General features: G+C 41.2%; 1 protein-coding gene across 3 annotated transcripts in view; it reads left to right on the top strand.

The window, feature by feature from the left end:
* The window catches only part of phkb (phosphorylase kinase, beta), a 200,326-nt gene that overhangs the window by 131,595 nt on the left and 53,226 nt on the right, over positions 1–15,505 (top strand). For all 3 annotated transcript variants that reach the window (XM_034105177.1, XM_034105160.1, XM_034105169.1), the window contains 2 exons: positions 2,796–2,851; positions 3,950–4,043. In XM_034105177.1, coding sequence (XP_033961068.1) covers positions 2,796–2,851; positions 3,950–4,043 — 150 coding nt within the window. The remainder of the gene's footprint in view (positions 1–2,795; positions 2,852–3,949; positions 4,044–15,505) is intronic.

Genomic DNA, 15,505 nt, shown 5'->3' with positions numbered 1-15,505 from the left:
AACATCAGTGATGTGTTACTCCATGCTGGCCAATAGAGACTGTATGTTGTTGTTGTTGTTGTTGTGCTATAAAGTGTTGCCTTAAAGGACTACCTCTGAGGCCACAGTTATGAAATCAATAGGATTCCATGTGCTTTATTGCTTTAGTTCTGTCTTTTCTTTCTTTTCTTTTTTATATTTTGAGATGGAAAAGCGTTAGTCTTTTACTATACAGCTGATGCAAGTATTTATTTTACCTTTATTTTGTTCTTTTGTACTCATCCTTTTGCAGTTTGATGGCTACACTTCTTGTTGTTGTCTTGTTACATTGTGAAGAGGCATCTTTGAGTAGGTTTCTTAGTTAATACGAATATTAGTTGTGTTGGAGATGGACATTGATACAATGCGAAGACAGCTGATTAACTGGCTCATTTGGACTATTGGGAAAACATTCTCCCAAATGTTGTTTTTGTAATGACTGACATTCAAAGCTCAAATATTACGCATATAAAAGGTTCTGTTATTATATCCGAAACAAGATCAATTTGTTCCGAGTTATCCCACCACAAATATTATTTGGATATCTTGGTGTTTACATTATTCCCAATCATCACAAAGACACATATTGTTTTATTAATCTTTATTTGACCATAAAGGACTTATATTGCTTATGCGATAGAGATCTTGGTAAAGATTAGAATCAGGTACATTTTAGCATTTGGCCCCGAGGTCCATCGAAGGCACACATTTAGCACAAGTATTTTTGTAAACTACATTTTTGGTGGCCCAGCTGTAAAACTTTACAAAAACAATATGGAAAAGGCTATTCAACTTATCTTTCGTTGACTCTGACCCTTGGATGTACGAAAAGACATGAACAGAATGAGAATTAGGTTTATTTATTTAAATTGAAAACTTTTTCTCACAGTCTCTGAGTTCACAGTCTGTAATTCACATAACATATTTATACTCCTATATATATAGAAATATTTATATAGAAATATTCGAAGCAATTTCAGCTAGACTGGGCAGCAGTAGTTTTGTTTAACTTGCATCTCATCATTATCACAGTTAACTAAATGGTTGTAACATGAGATCAAGGCAAACAAAACAGAACCTCAAGCAGAACGACACTGTGGTAATCTGAAGAGGACTTATTGTGCAGCCACCAATGGGTATAATAGTACTGTCGCATGTCAACACGAATGCTAAAACCCAGTGACCCATTCAGATATTACTGATCACAAGTCATAGTCACTCTTCTCAAGGGGCGTTAAGCAAAATGATATCAAAGTAAGAAAGGCAAAATGTCCTCATAACGAGGTAAACATGCAGGCTTTAAATTATTGTGTAAACAGTTTTTCATTGTTATACTTATGGAACAGAATTAATCATAAATGCCATGATTCTCACCTCTTTATTTGTGTATTCTCTATTTCATGTTATTTCAAACCATCTCCCTGTGTGGGCGAAAAAAACGAACAAAAACATCTGATGTTTCTATCCCTCTCTGCTCTTTACATCTCCCTCGCTTTTTAATATCTAGCTCCTTCTCTGGGCGCGCTCCTGCATCTCTCATCAACCTTAGTTGGTTATTCACAGTTTTATTTCATTTAAATTGCGTGAGAGAGGAGGCAGCAATAACACGGCTACTGTCATTTTATACAGGAGTGAGTTGAATTTTGATTTCAAACACCGTCTCTTCCTCTGGTCTCTCCCACACATATATACACACATCGATTCTCATTCTCCGGTTCCCTTTATTAGCATGGATGTTTGATATACAAGAAAACAAGGATAGAGAGAAAAATAGAACCACAATAACAGTTGAAGTAGCAGTCTTTAAGATCTCAGTGCTGGTGGAGAACATGCCAATTAAAGGTTACATGTATTTCCCAAGGACACTTTGACATGTTGACTGCAGGGACTGAGGATCAAACCATTGAACAACTGATGTGACTGAGAGACGTGTTTTTTTCTTCCATATAGTCATAAGTCTGCGAACGTGAAGGTGTATGGTTACCTGTTTGAGAAGTTGGAGTTGTGCAGTCTGTCAACTACAGTTCTGCATCTAACAGCTATTTAGAACTGGCAGAAAACGCCCAAAAGTACCTCTCATTTTTGATGAACGATATTGGTCAATGTCAAACTCACTGACAAACACATCGCAATACCTCCTTCAGAATAAAAAATAAACTTGTTTACTTTCATCTAATGAAATAGTATCCAAATGTATTATGTATATTAATAATGTGTATTATTTTAGATTCTCTATTGATATATATAGTTTCTACTGTTGATATGTATATATTATCTTTGAATTTCTTTTTAAAATGTTGTTATATCATTAACTCGTGTAATGCCTGTTAACATGCTTCTGCCGCAACAAAACTTCCAAATGTGGGATAATAATAATAATAATAATAATAATGGGTTCCATTTATAAAGCACTTCATATTTGAAATTCAAATCCCGAAGTGCTACAAGTAGTGAGCATGAACAGTATAAATAAACATTACACAACACGGTAGAGGATGAATAAACTACATTTAATCTTATCAGTCAAATGCTTTTAATGTGTAGCCCCAGCAGTTGCATTAGCACAGCATTGTATTCCTCAAATGTCGCCATAGACACTTTTTTATTTACAATACTGCAAATATGTCATTCTTTCATCAGTAGACCCTTGGCTTTATATCCATTGTGTTTCCTCATTTCGCAATGAATAGACCTAACAGACATTTCTTTAAATGCATTCACTGATGCATCATATGCAGTCCACATGTTAACCTCTCTGTTCTCTGTCTCTTTCACAGGGTCCCATAGAGAACGATGTTGTGATCCAAGTGGCCCTAATCGCAGAAAGCCAGAGGTAATGTGTGTGTGTGTGTGTGTGTGTGTGTGTGTGTGTGTGTGTGTGTGTGTGTGTGTGTGTGTGTGTGTGTGTGTGTGTGTGTGTGTGTGTGTGTGTGTGTGTGTGTGTGTGTGTGTGTGTGTGTGTGTGTGTGTGTGTGTGTGTGTGTGTGTGTGTGTGTGTGTGTATTTTGTATGTGTTGCAGGCCAGGTCTTAAGTGCTGTAATTGTGGCAAGCTCTTATAGCTTGAGCTTTCCCTGACCTTTGCCATCGTCTGTCACTCTTCTCATTGTGCACATAATTCTGTCTGAATATGCATGTGTGTGTACGCCTGGATACACGTGTGAGAGCGTGTGTGTGTGTTAAACTACTAGGTCAATTGACTCCATGAATCGCGTTAACCTGTAGCTTCAAATACTGCTGCTGTAACGGCCCAACAGACTCGTTCATCATCAGCTCCAACAGCCTTACAATAGATAACGATTTACAACGGACCTGATTTACATGAGTTTAATATTTACAAGAATCTAAAACCAATAGATGTGTTAACCTTCTATTGACACACGTGTCCTGTAGCTTCAAGGCAATTACAGAATCATATGCGTGTCTACAGAAGGTGAATCTAAACATACAGATTTAAAGGGCAACAGCCAGAATGGTATAAAAGGCATGTTTATCCTCCAGGGATCATGTGATGTAAATATGACAACATGTACAGCTCTGCATCTGCACCCAAATGAAAACCTCACTAATCATGAAGATACAAATGGATGGTCACAAGCCATCAAAGAAATCTGTGCTGCTTGAAGGTTTGCGCCGGGGGGGGCATAAAGTCCCCCAACAGCAACTTGACAGACTGGTGGAGAGAATGCCAACACATTAATTAATTTAATATTAATTTCTAAACTCATCTGAGGTTTTTAAAGGTCTGAATCAACTCCTTGTTTTTATTTTGACTCGTTTACATTTTCTGAAAATAAATTATTTGAATAACTATATTTTTTATTGACATTTTTGCGAGAATTGTTGTCAGTAGATAAGATAATAAAACAAAGAATGTTGTATATTGTATTGGATCATAAAGGTGATATTGTAATTGTGTGTCTTTATGTGAAGACTTCAGGTGTTTCTGAACACCTACGGCATCCAGACTCAGACGCCCCAGCAGGTGGAGCCCATCCAGATCTGGCCTCAGAAGGAATTGGTCAAGGTAACACACATTGATCAGTCACCAACTTTACAAACCCCATCCTCCTTAGATTTTGTTGGTACACCTTGCTTTCTGTTTTTGAACAGAACATGTGCAATTTACAATCAACCAGGTCATCGTCATTTTTCACAATGGTTCCTTGATTTCAGACACATTTCTTGTTTCCAGCTGACAACAGTTGATTTTTCTGCTGAAGAATGTGTGGCTGAGCAAGCATGTTTACAAGCTAGCTACCTAGCTAACATTAACATGCAGTGATAAATCCATCTCCTACTGACTTTTCCCCAAATGGGATCACAAATATTCCTCCATTGGCTACATTCATGTAGTTTAGACTGAAGCTAAGCTACATTGGTGCATGCTATTAGCCAGGGCTGCCAACACTCACGCATTGAGCGTGAGAGTCACGCAATGAACCCATATCTCACGCACTCACGCCATTTGCCTTTCCTCACGCTAAGTTTTCATCCAAAATAAATGTATATAAATATAAAGTGAAGGAACTGCAAACCGAGCGGTCTACGAAATGAGACGGTCTTCTGGCTTAGTTCAGTAAAGTTGGAACGATATTGGGAGATTCAGATTTCACGGATCAATAACTCATGAACAAAACGTTATTCCGACACAAATGACGTCTCCTAAGTACCGTGGTAAGGTTGACAACGAACTACAATCACATTTGATCAAAAAAAGCCAATACGCGCCGTCCTCAGAGCTGGACACGTTACATTGGTCTCTATCTGCAGCCCGAGAAGAAACGAGTGCTCAGGGACCGTCTGCAAAGTGCAACTCCGAAAAAAGAGAATACAATAATATTCAATCACTATAATACAGCTTATTACTACCAAACTCACCACACACATCAATAGTCTCCTGGTGGTCATACTACAGCAGAGAGTTTGGAAGAATATGCTTTTGAATAATTGTGGGGAATATTTATAATGTAACATCTTCAATAACTATGGCATCATCTTAAATAACTTTACTATTATACAGTGTATTTCTACCAAACTCACTATTTGCATTGTTGTTGTAAGTAGTGCTGCGTACCGGTACGCCGAACCGGTACTGGACTTGTACAAAGTTTCGGTTCAAGTCCGGTTAAAACCGGAACGTCAGGAACCGGTACTTGGACTCGCAAAAAAACTAGCACTTACGTATATTCTGGTGTCTTGTGGTTATTTAAACATTCCCTGATAAACGTTATTCAGCGTCAATAAATGAGTGCTAATCCCAGTGTGCTCAGTGTACAACATCACATGTCATTTCACCTTCGATTCACGGTTTGAAGACGTAGCATTTCGCCACATGCTAATGCTAACCGGAAGTGAAGACTTTTCAGAATAAAAGTATTAAGTAAATAGTGTGAACTTCCGGATTTTCAGAATAAAACTGATTTAAATTAAATAGTGTATTTAATTCAAAATTACGCCATATCAACATTGATTTTAATTTCTAACAGTATGTATGTATGTACATCACTATGTATGTAGTATGTACTGTTTAATGTAAACATGTAGAGTTGTAGAAAAGACATGGTGTACAGACAGTACAGTACACTCTGACTGTACAGTCACTACAGTGTAGCCTATACTGTATAGTAGGTGTGTAACAGTGTAATGCGTATAGTCTACTCTACACTCTACCTTTCAGCAACGTTTTAGGGATTTAGGCTCAGTCAGCTCAGGGACTGTTTGGTTACTTTAGTTTGGTAAATGAAATAAATGTTTGAACCTTGTAGTAGTTCACTGTAGTTGCTGTCATAAGTCATTTGTAGACTAAGTGGAAAAAAGTGTTTTTTTTACATTTGTACTTTTTAGAGAAATGTAGACACAAGTTGGAAGGGAGCACAATAAACCTGACGAGTTTGAATTTGAGTTGTTTATGAGTTAATTTCAATTGATAATTAGCTCACAATAAGTTCACTTTAGTTACTCGCACAACTTGACACAAGCCATGGGTTCAGGTCCGGACTTATAAGTCCGGACCTGAACCTGAACCTCTGGACTTGAGTCCGGACCTGAACCTGAATGTGAGTCCAGGTACGCAGCACTAGTTGTAAGCATCTGGTTAGTGAATTAATGGGAAACCCTAGTTTGTACATGTTCAATACATTTGTAACACTGTACACATGAACGTTTCTTTTTTCGGTTCACCAAAAAAGAAATCTCACTCCAAGCTGGACTCAAATGTTGGCAGCCCTGTGTTAGCTTAACTGTTACTCGTTTTTAAGATCCAGGAACCGCAGCCTTGTTTTTCAGGGTTGTTTGCCTGCAGTGCTTCAGTTCAATATAAGAGAAAATGTATTATAGACTGTTATTTCTTCGTGAAATTACAGTGTTATATCATAATACAATATAATATACAATACAATATATGATAAGTAACTTTGACCATTAACACGAAGGTTAGCTTTATGCCTTATTGATAGGTTGTTCTAACAGTTTGCTTCATAAACATGGGAACAGAATAATGGGGACAGCGTGATGTGAGCAAGACAGGCCCTCTCACATTACCCTAAAGTCAGATATTTTAGTAAATAGCACATGGGACCAAACATTCCAGACAATGTTACATAAGTTGCCCATATCAAGGTATTTGTAAACCGTTAACCAATTCCTCACATTTTCGCTCTTGTGGTTTTGGTTTTGACAATATAAAAACGCTCAATCCTCTTTTTAAACAGTACAACCCGATGTGCACACCACTCCAGCATGTGAAGAAATCCAGAGCCTGAAAGACCTGCTGTGCCTGGATACGGTTGCTAAGATATGATTCCATGTTTGAGGCTGACGGCAATTGAAACATCACTGATTGCGGGAACAAAAATTAGCTTCAGTGCTGTCTTAAACGTAAACACAAATTCTAGTCTGCTAACTGCAAACCATCGGATGGAAATTTGAGGGCCAGAAACTATTGATGCCGCTCCACCTGCACAACTACACAAATCAATGTTACAGTCAGACAGATTACATTTCAGCAGTTAGTTGTCAATATCACAGCACGACTCTGCTCTATGAGTCCATCTGCTTGTCAGTCCAAGATTTCCTGCTCTGAAGATTTTCTAGTCGATTGGCCTGTCAATCACAACAAGGCTGCGGTTGAAAGGATTGATCGGTCCAACGGTGATTCTTCATGTGGATTGATCAGAATAATTGTAGAGCCGTCAATGGGACACTCCGACAAATTGGAGACGCATAGAGCTGAGCGGCTTCCAAATGTGTTCTCGAAAATATACGTTCGACAGCCCTGTGATAGATTAGAGCCTTCAGAATGGTTTTGATTGGAATCACTTCCATCAATTCTGTAACTACTTTTTCTCTTTTACTTGGAGGTGAACTCAAGCTACTGTAGGAGATGCTGCGATTTAGAGGCTTCTGAAGAGGATATAAAAGAGATGTATACTGCTGTTGGATGAAATCCCAGTCATTTTTAAAACTGTGAAGAGCAAAGAAACAGCTGCTTTCAGATCTTTGAAGCATACAGGATGGTTTCTAAATGAGCCTGACAGGTCTCATCATTGTGATACTTACTTTACATATGAAGGATCATCATTAAAATGCAATGTCTATATTATGTTTAACAAACAGAACAAAAGGGATAGGATTTAAAATACTTAATTAATATTTGAAATATAAATTCAGTGAAGAAAATAGATGGTTTTACCTTGTCAGTCATTTGAGGGTCTAAATATTTCAGTTTAAAAGTCTTTAATATGCCCAGTGGCAATTTGCTTTAGAGATGGGTATGTTAGACAGACATACAATATATCAGTCACAACACACAATGCATCATACACAACCCAGCATAAGATCCATATCTCCTATAATGTCATCATGAATCATTCTAAAAGAAGACCTCTTGCGTCATAGTTTGTTCAAAAAAGCAATTGCAGATGGAACAAAGGGCAACATTCAAAGATGTTGAGGGTCCCCCAGTTGCTGAAGGAAGCAGGGAGTAGCAACAGTAATCATCAGTCACATACATTTTTTCCAGTTTGATTTTATTTTGTAGCTTCCCCTCTTGGACATTGCCCAAACACTAACCTTTGCTGAACTGCTTCCCCTGGCTTACATGGTGCAGGGGCTTTGGGGTGACGCCTGCTTCAATAATCATGTCTTAGTCGAAGCCAAATTACTTTGGAGTCCAATGATCACATCAGTTCACAAATTCATCAAGTACATGGCCATGGTATTGCTTACTATAAAGGTCCCAGGTCATGGCCATTTCTACTGATCATAATTACATTGTTGAGGTATACTAGAATAGATTTATATTGTGCAATGTTCAGTGTGAGCTGTTATTTTCCTGCTTGCTGCGTGGGGTCTGCGAGACAGCGAGACATCGCGAATGGACGCGGGAAGGGGTGGATGCTGAGGGGGCTGTAGCTCCCCATCTACGAGGCTCCACTAGCACCCGCAATCAATCTGCAACTTTTAGCGATAACGACGCATCGTTTTTCCAAATCCCAGTTTAGAATTGACCACGACCGCATAAGCATTGACGTTGTTCGTGCTTCATGCAGGTATAAAAACGTCACCATTTATTTCGAACCACCGCTCAAGTTACAGTACATCACGTCTACTCCAACTTGGGATCAACTATATGGGCTGCAGTGGCGGCTGGTGGAAAATATGTTTGGTGGGGCTGTTGATATAGTGAGTACACATTTTTTTTTTGGGACAAATGACCCCTTAAATTAGGACTTCTGGTGATGTAATGGCGCATTTCCAGTGCAGCGCGGAGCTCGCTTTAATGCTGCGTTCAGACCGGACGCGATGCGAATATTCGCTTCGCTCTAAACGCTCCTATCGCATCGCTCTAGTCGCTCGAGTTTCACCGCGGCTGCCAGCTGTGTTTACTCGCATCATTCAAACAAGACGCGCTCGGGAGCTACAACTACAACAAAATGAACATATTTTACCGTGATTAAATTGTAATACACGTTTCTAAATGATGCCGACGTAACAACATACTGATACCGGTTAGTAAAAACCATGAATTAATGCTTTGACAAGTCTGCAGACAGACGGCAGGCGAAAAACCTTTTAGAATGCTTGTTTTCTGAATGGAGATTGGGTCGACCAGGCTAAGCTAACGTTGTATATGCTCACTTCACACTCATAACAACGGCCTACAGACATAAATAAACCAGCGACTGTATTCGCCATGACACAGACAGTGCCGAGCCGTGCGGGGCCCGTTTTTGGTTGCGTTTCCACTTGGCCTAGTACCGGCTAACGGGTCCTAATTCACAGTTTTTCTGGCCCCATAAAATCGTGGTTCTAGGGCCAGTAACAACCAGGCTGAGTCGGGCTGAGTATGCTAAACTAGAGAGAGAATCGCTGGCAAGGGGGCTACAACTACAACAAGATGAACATATTTTACCGTGATTTAATTGTAATACACGTTTCAAAATGATGCCGAATTAACAACATACTGATACCGGTTAGTAAAAACCATGAATTATGCCGAGGTCCGGCGACTCCACCTGCACACGAAGCCATTCTCATCCAGCTACTGCGTCACCTTGGTCACTCGCGAGTCTAAAAAACAACTCACGTCAACTCACGTCAACGCACGTAAGCAACGTGGGCGCCAACGTGAGCGCTCTCGTGACCAAAATATTTGACGGCGCTGATTGACTGAAATTATGTTTGGGCGGCACAGTTTACTATTGAGACTTTTTTAACGTGCTGGTTGCTGCTGTTTGGCTCGGGGGCTCCTTGCACGGCGCCCGGTAATGATAAACTAATGCCACGGGCAAGGCCAGGCAGGAAACATGTGACTTATCAGTAACTTTAGACATCGTAACACAATTTTAAACGAGATTTTATTGTAGATTATACATTTTACTGATACCAATTGTATGCTTTTTTTTATTTTTTATTTTTTGTATGTGGGAAGAGGTGGGGCGGTGCCCCTAGCGCCTCTATGGGCCGGCCGCCACTGATGGGCTGCTTTATTATGACTGCCTCTCTGCGGCCTGGTCAGTCATAATAAAAAACGTTGTTTTACTTTGAAAAAATATGCACTATGAAGAGACTGTAGCTTTCAAATTCATATTTAATGAGATGGAAAAGCCAAGGGTGACACTCTAACGCTGCACAATGCTTTCGTAATGCAGAAGTGGGCGTGGTCAAATCTAAACTGGGTTGAGAAAACTATAGAAGCGTTAAGGACATATCTTAATTGATACATTATTGCTCTTGCAGGGACAGAATCCTGGACATTACATCTGGTTGATGTCTTGATTTTAAACAAAAGGAACGTACTCCCTTTTGAACATGAAGAACAAGTTCAGCTGTCGCTGCTATTTCCACCCTGCCCACTCTGTGTCTTTCATCCTGAGAGGATAACAGCATTTGTACTGTCATATCCGTGACACCCTGGCACTACCTCCTTTCACTCCCATCACATCTCTAACTCACACCCTGCTTTCTCCTCTAGATACTGTCTCTCATCTGCATGTGTGTTGTTTGAACTCTACTATCTCCCCATGTTCTGTACCTCCACTGTCGTATCCATCACTCAAACCCTGGTCTCCTGCCTAGCCTCTGTCCCTCATCTGTCATGTCTGTTATGACGCGTCTATTCTCCTCGCCACCCTCTATAAACAAACCATTTCTCGCATCGTATCATCTCTCGGGGCTTTGTTCTTTATTTTTCTCCAGGCTTTACCTTCTGTCCTTCTATACTGCTACACCCGTCATATCCGCTTCTCTCACCCCATTCTCCCCCTCTGGGCCTTGTATCCTGCCCCGCCCCCGTTATGTCCGTTACAGCTCACAACTTGCTCCTCCAGGTCTATCGTCTGCCTTTGAACTGTCATACCTGTTAACTTTCCCTCGCCTCCCATCTGCCTCTTTCTGTGCTCAGCCTCTCAGATGGAAATGCAGTTGTGAGTCAGAGCGGGAGCCGTGCTGAATATTAAATCCCGAGCCCAGACAGACGTTTCTTCCTCGACAGAATCTGTTTATCTCGCAGTCACCACCATCTCGAAGTGCTGCGGGCTGCTCTTGTCCACCTCACCTCGTCCCTCGCAGCCATTTGATTGTGTTGACAACAGCTGCCTGACGAGGGGGAAAGTGGCAATTACATTTTGCAATGTGTTATTCCCACGCGCACACCATAAAGCTTATCCCCTTTCAAATCACTTCTTTACTTCGACATAGCCTTCCTGTTGGCTGTTTCTCCCCCCGTTTTCATATCTGATGGCCAATGTGGGCATCTTTGTGGATGACATTTTGTTTGTTAAAGACTCTCATACATCATGCTGCTACAAGCAACTGCTGGAGCCTTCCCAAAACGGTCCTATAGAGAGACTCTGGACAAAGACTGCAAGTCTGAATAGACGATAGGGAAATTCCCGGAATTGTTCAACCTTGCTTTAATAGCTTTGTCAGATGGAAACAATGACAATATTAAGAGATTGGGAAAATGGGTGGCAGTACAAACACCTGTCTTGCTAGAGGGTGATTGGATTAACAATGTGTCAATCAAACTCTTTCTGAAGCCAGTTTGGAGGCGAGGGAAAATATATTTCCATCAAAAGCCTTCAGTGCAGTCTTTGTTTTTCCTTTAATGGAGACATATTCTCTTGCTCTGTTGATCCATTACACCCCAAGTTCTTTGGAAGTCCCCAATGTTGCTTTGAACGAAAAATTGTTGCTCCTAACGCTGCCACTGGCTCTTCACAGGACTCTGATTGGACTGTGGCTTTCGGCATTATTGCAAAAAAAACAAGTTAAGTCTACGAGATGCTAAGATGTTGCTTGCAGGAAAAGTTAGTCAAATCAGGTCAGAAACTCTCATATTTTCAGCCTTTTCAGTTTCCACCAGAGTTAAGCAAGGATGTGCTGTCAAACTGAATCCTGTACCTAACAGATTGGAACCTTTGCAAGACACCCATTTTGATTGGACTTATAGCAACTACTGAAGGCATAAGCTTCACCTGATGCTTAGACTTTGTATTCATCTCCATGTTCAAGTCGCTCTAGACTTCTAGAGGATTGCTTCACCGAGAATCACTGATTCAATCGGCTTGTACAGTATAATTTTGAGCAGTGTGGCTGCACTCTAAGTCCCTCTGGGTGACCGCATGTGCTGCAAAAGTAATTCTGTTTTGCAATTTTTGTAACAGCGCAGTTTCATTTACACCATTTGGGGCAAGTAACCTGCTCCAGCTGAACTCCTATCAAACTGAAGGTTGTCCCTGTGAACGTTTTGTAGAGTCTCTCAGCAAGCAGTTATATATTCTCCCACTGTAGTCGCCAGTGCAGCAGCGTAAAAAACAGCTTTTATTATCTCTGCCACCTGCCAGGCTTTCTGTTTGTGCTCCGGTCAGTGGAAATGTGAGGCAAAGAAAGGATGCTTTGATTGGCTGCCTTCGTGCTGTCGTTCTTCATTGGTATTCTGCACACGGGAAGTGTGGGGTGCAGAGGTTCTCCCGACCTCCCATGGCTTTTCTCCTCTGGGTCTCATCCTCGCCAGTTAGGGAAGTGATTTGCAATGTTACTTAATCCTCTATTAACATTTCCCTTTCGTTACAGAAAGACAGTACTTTCTCTGCTTTCAGTGTAATTTTCTTGTAAGTGGCCAAAGCCTTGTGTCCTTGTTCTGTTCAGTTCAGGCTTTTCAGAACATTGAGGAAGTACACTGGAGTAGCAGAGCCCCACCTATTGGCGGACATCGAGAATTGCACATGGTTTGAGGCGTCAGAATGCGGCATGGTGGGCTTGATAGGCACATGTCCTGCAGTGCCACATGAGTGTGTGGGAGTGCTGATGCTGTTTTATGATGGCACAGATTGTGAGGTATTTAAATTTAGAAATGTATAGCCTGTCACAAAGGGAACGAATACTCCTATTTCACACTCAGCCAGACACATCAGGAAATGTGTTTCACACAATGCAAACACCTCAATTCACACATAAACAGTGAATTGTGTAGAGTTTGTCACGCCACCACTCCCTGAGCAAGCACAGCCGAGAAATCAATGTCCATCTTCTTTCTCGTTGCATCTTTGACTCAGTGCTTCTGACAGCAGGCGACACAGCAGTAAGAAGCTTTTATCTGGAGACTGATCGGCTTGAGCTCTTATATTCTCCTTGGTTGCATCTCTGAATGCTTTTCGAGGATGATTGAGGGAGAAGGCCATGACCCTTTCCCCCGCTTTGTTTCGATGACTGGGGAGCCCTTTGATGAATCAACTGTGTAATAATTGGGAAAAAAACAGCCATGGATTTCTATTTTTATCTGTCTTGCTATTTATTTCTGGGTAATTTGGCACTAATGTGCAAAAGTAAAACAATGTGGTTGATAAGAGCTTGGGTTAGGGATAGAGCTGAATCAGTCCGAAACATATACGTTCAACCTGTAGGGGTATTACACTTTTCCCAATGTGACTGACACCGCAGATTTTCAGTGCACTAATTAATTGTGAATCTTGACCTCTGCTTCTGCGAGCCCGTCTTCTTCAGCCAAACCCTGTTGGAGTTGAGCATTAATATCAAACTCTCTCCTATCTGCTGCTGATGTAACATTTCTCAGCTCGTAAAGTGGCTTAATACCTGAACATTGACATGACTCAGGACTTCCCAGTAGTCTTGAAACATGACCTCTGACTTGAGTAAACTACAGTACATATTGCTGCTGTAGAGCTGGAGGGGATGTGAGGACAGATGTTCATTAAAGTGTTCACAGAACCGTTTGAGCCTCTGGACATCTCCTCCCTGAAGGCACTATCATTGCAAACAGCTTTGCTGTTTGCCCTGACTTCGGCCAGGGGAGTGTCCGAGCTGGCCGCTCTGTCGGTGCTCCCGAGTTGGGGCGACACTCAGAACGAACCCCTCCTTTGTTCCAAAGAACCTAAGGAGTTCGTTCAGGTCGGGGGCTATACAGTTAAACGGCTTTATTCTTCACCCCACACCGGGGCCAGGGAGGCTAAATTGCACCTCCTCTGCCCGGTGCGTGCGCTGGCATGTTATGTAGCGTGCACGACTTCCAATAGGCGCACTGAACAGCTGTTTGTGTGCTTTTGGGATGGTGTGGCCGATAAAGCTCTGTCCAAGAAACGGGCAGGCGGGGGGAGCCTTCCCCCTGTCGTCCATGCACACTCTACACGAGGTGAGCTTGTGTGAGTGTGGGGGACATGGTGCGCTTACGTTCTCCCCATGCTCCTTAGGGACCCGGGAAACATGGTGCACGGTAAGCCCCATGCAGGGCAGGAGGACTCTCCTCACTATTTTCCATGCACACTCTTCACTAGGTAAGCGTGTCGGAGTGTGCTCTACCAGCAAACTGCGACCAAAAGCCGGTCAGGGGCAGTGTGATGGGTCGATGTTGTTGGACGACAGGGCGTTTATGCATCAGGGCTCCGCCCACTGTACCCATAGAGTCCAGTAGAGGGCGGAGCCTGTGCAATTAACGACTAGGGTTACAATACGTAACCCCCCGTTATGTCCCTAGGGTCCAATGCAAACAGGTTCCAACATAAAGTTTCAAGACCATTACACTACAATGGACTTCCTGAAATGTTTTATTATTTATTATTTCAACTTTATATTCATTGACTTGGTTATTCCATACAGTGCATGTTCTTAAATCAAAATACAAACGTATTTCTTTACAGGTAGTAAAATAAAACAAAGGAAACATGAGAGAAACAAAACATATTAATGTATGTAATGCATGTTTTTAGTAGGTCCAGATATGTTTTGAGCATCTGGTCTTATGGTAAGTGATTGGTAAAAGCTACTTTTGATGAACAAATAGCAAAAGAACAAAGGGAGGTAGACGTTTAAAATGCAATTTTAGTTTTAAATATGAATTTACCCAGTGTAGACACATCAAGAAAAAGACCCAGAACTTAGAGGGCTGGGTTTCCATTTGTAACCGTAAGCTAGAAGCTGGAGGCAGGTGATTTCAAAAGATAGACCTGTAAACACATTGAACATTTGATCCAGGGAAAACATTGCTGAGACCATCACATACTTTAAATATCTTCTTAATGTATTATGCACATATGGAGCTGGGGAACAAAGAACCCAGGAGCATAACAACATAAATACCCCCCCCCCCAAATCACCTACTCTCAGGCTAAACATAATGGACTTGTTTCTTGTCCTCCTCCTCAGAAGCCTTTTCTTTTCTTGTAGGAATGAAACACATTTGAAAATACAAACATTAAAGCATTCCAATCAGTCCAAGCACATGTTGTTATAGTTGGGATTCAAGAAACCCAACATATCAACCAACAAGCCAAGGAAGTCATGTTTTCATGGTCATTACTTTTTCAGCAGATTTGAATCAAACGAGCAGATATACGAATTATTGCTTATGAACAAATCGTTTGCATCTTTGTTTTGAAGTCAGCTGGGAACTAACAAGCTGCAGGAGATTTATTGGCGGCATTTTCAGCAAACACCTGGAGTTTGAAAATTAAAGACAAGCCAACAAAA

Source organism: Pseudochaenichthys georgianus, chromosome 3 (assembly GCF_902827115.2).
Source record: "Pseudochaenichthys georgianus chromosome 3, fPseGeo1.2, whole genome shotgun sequence".
Classification (NCBI taxonomy): Eukaryota; Metazoa; Chordata; class Actinopteri; order Perciformes; family Channichthyidae; genus Pseudochaenichthys; species Pseudochaenichthys georgianus.
Note: the sequence above shows the minus strand (reverse complement) of the source record. Positions and strands in the feature narration are given on the sequence as shown.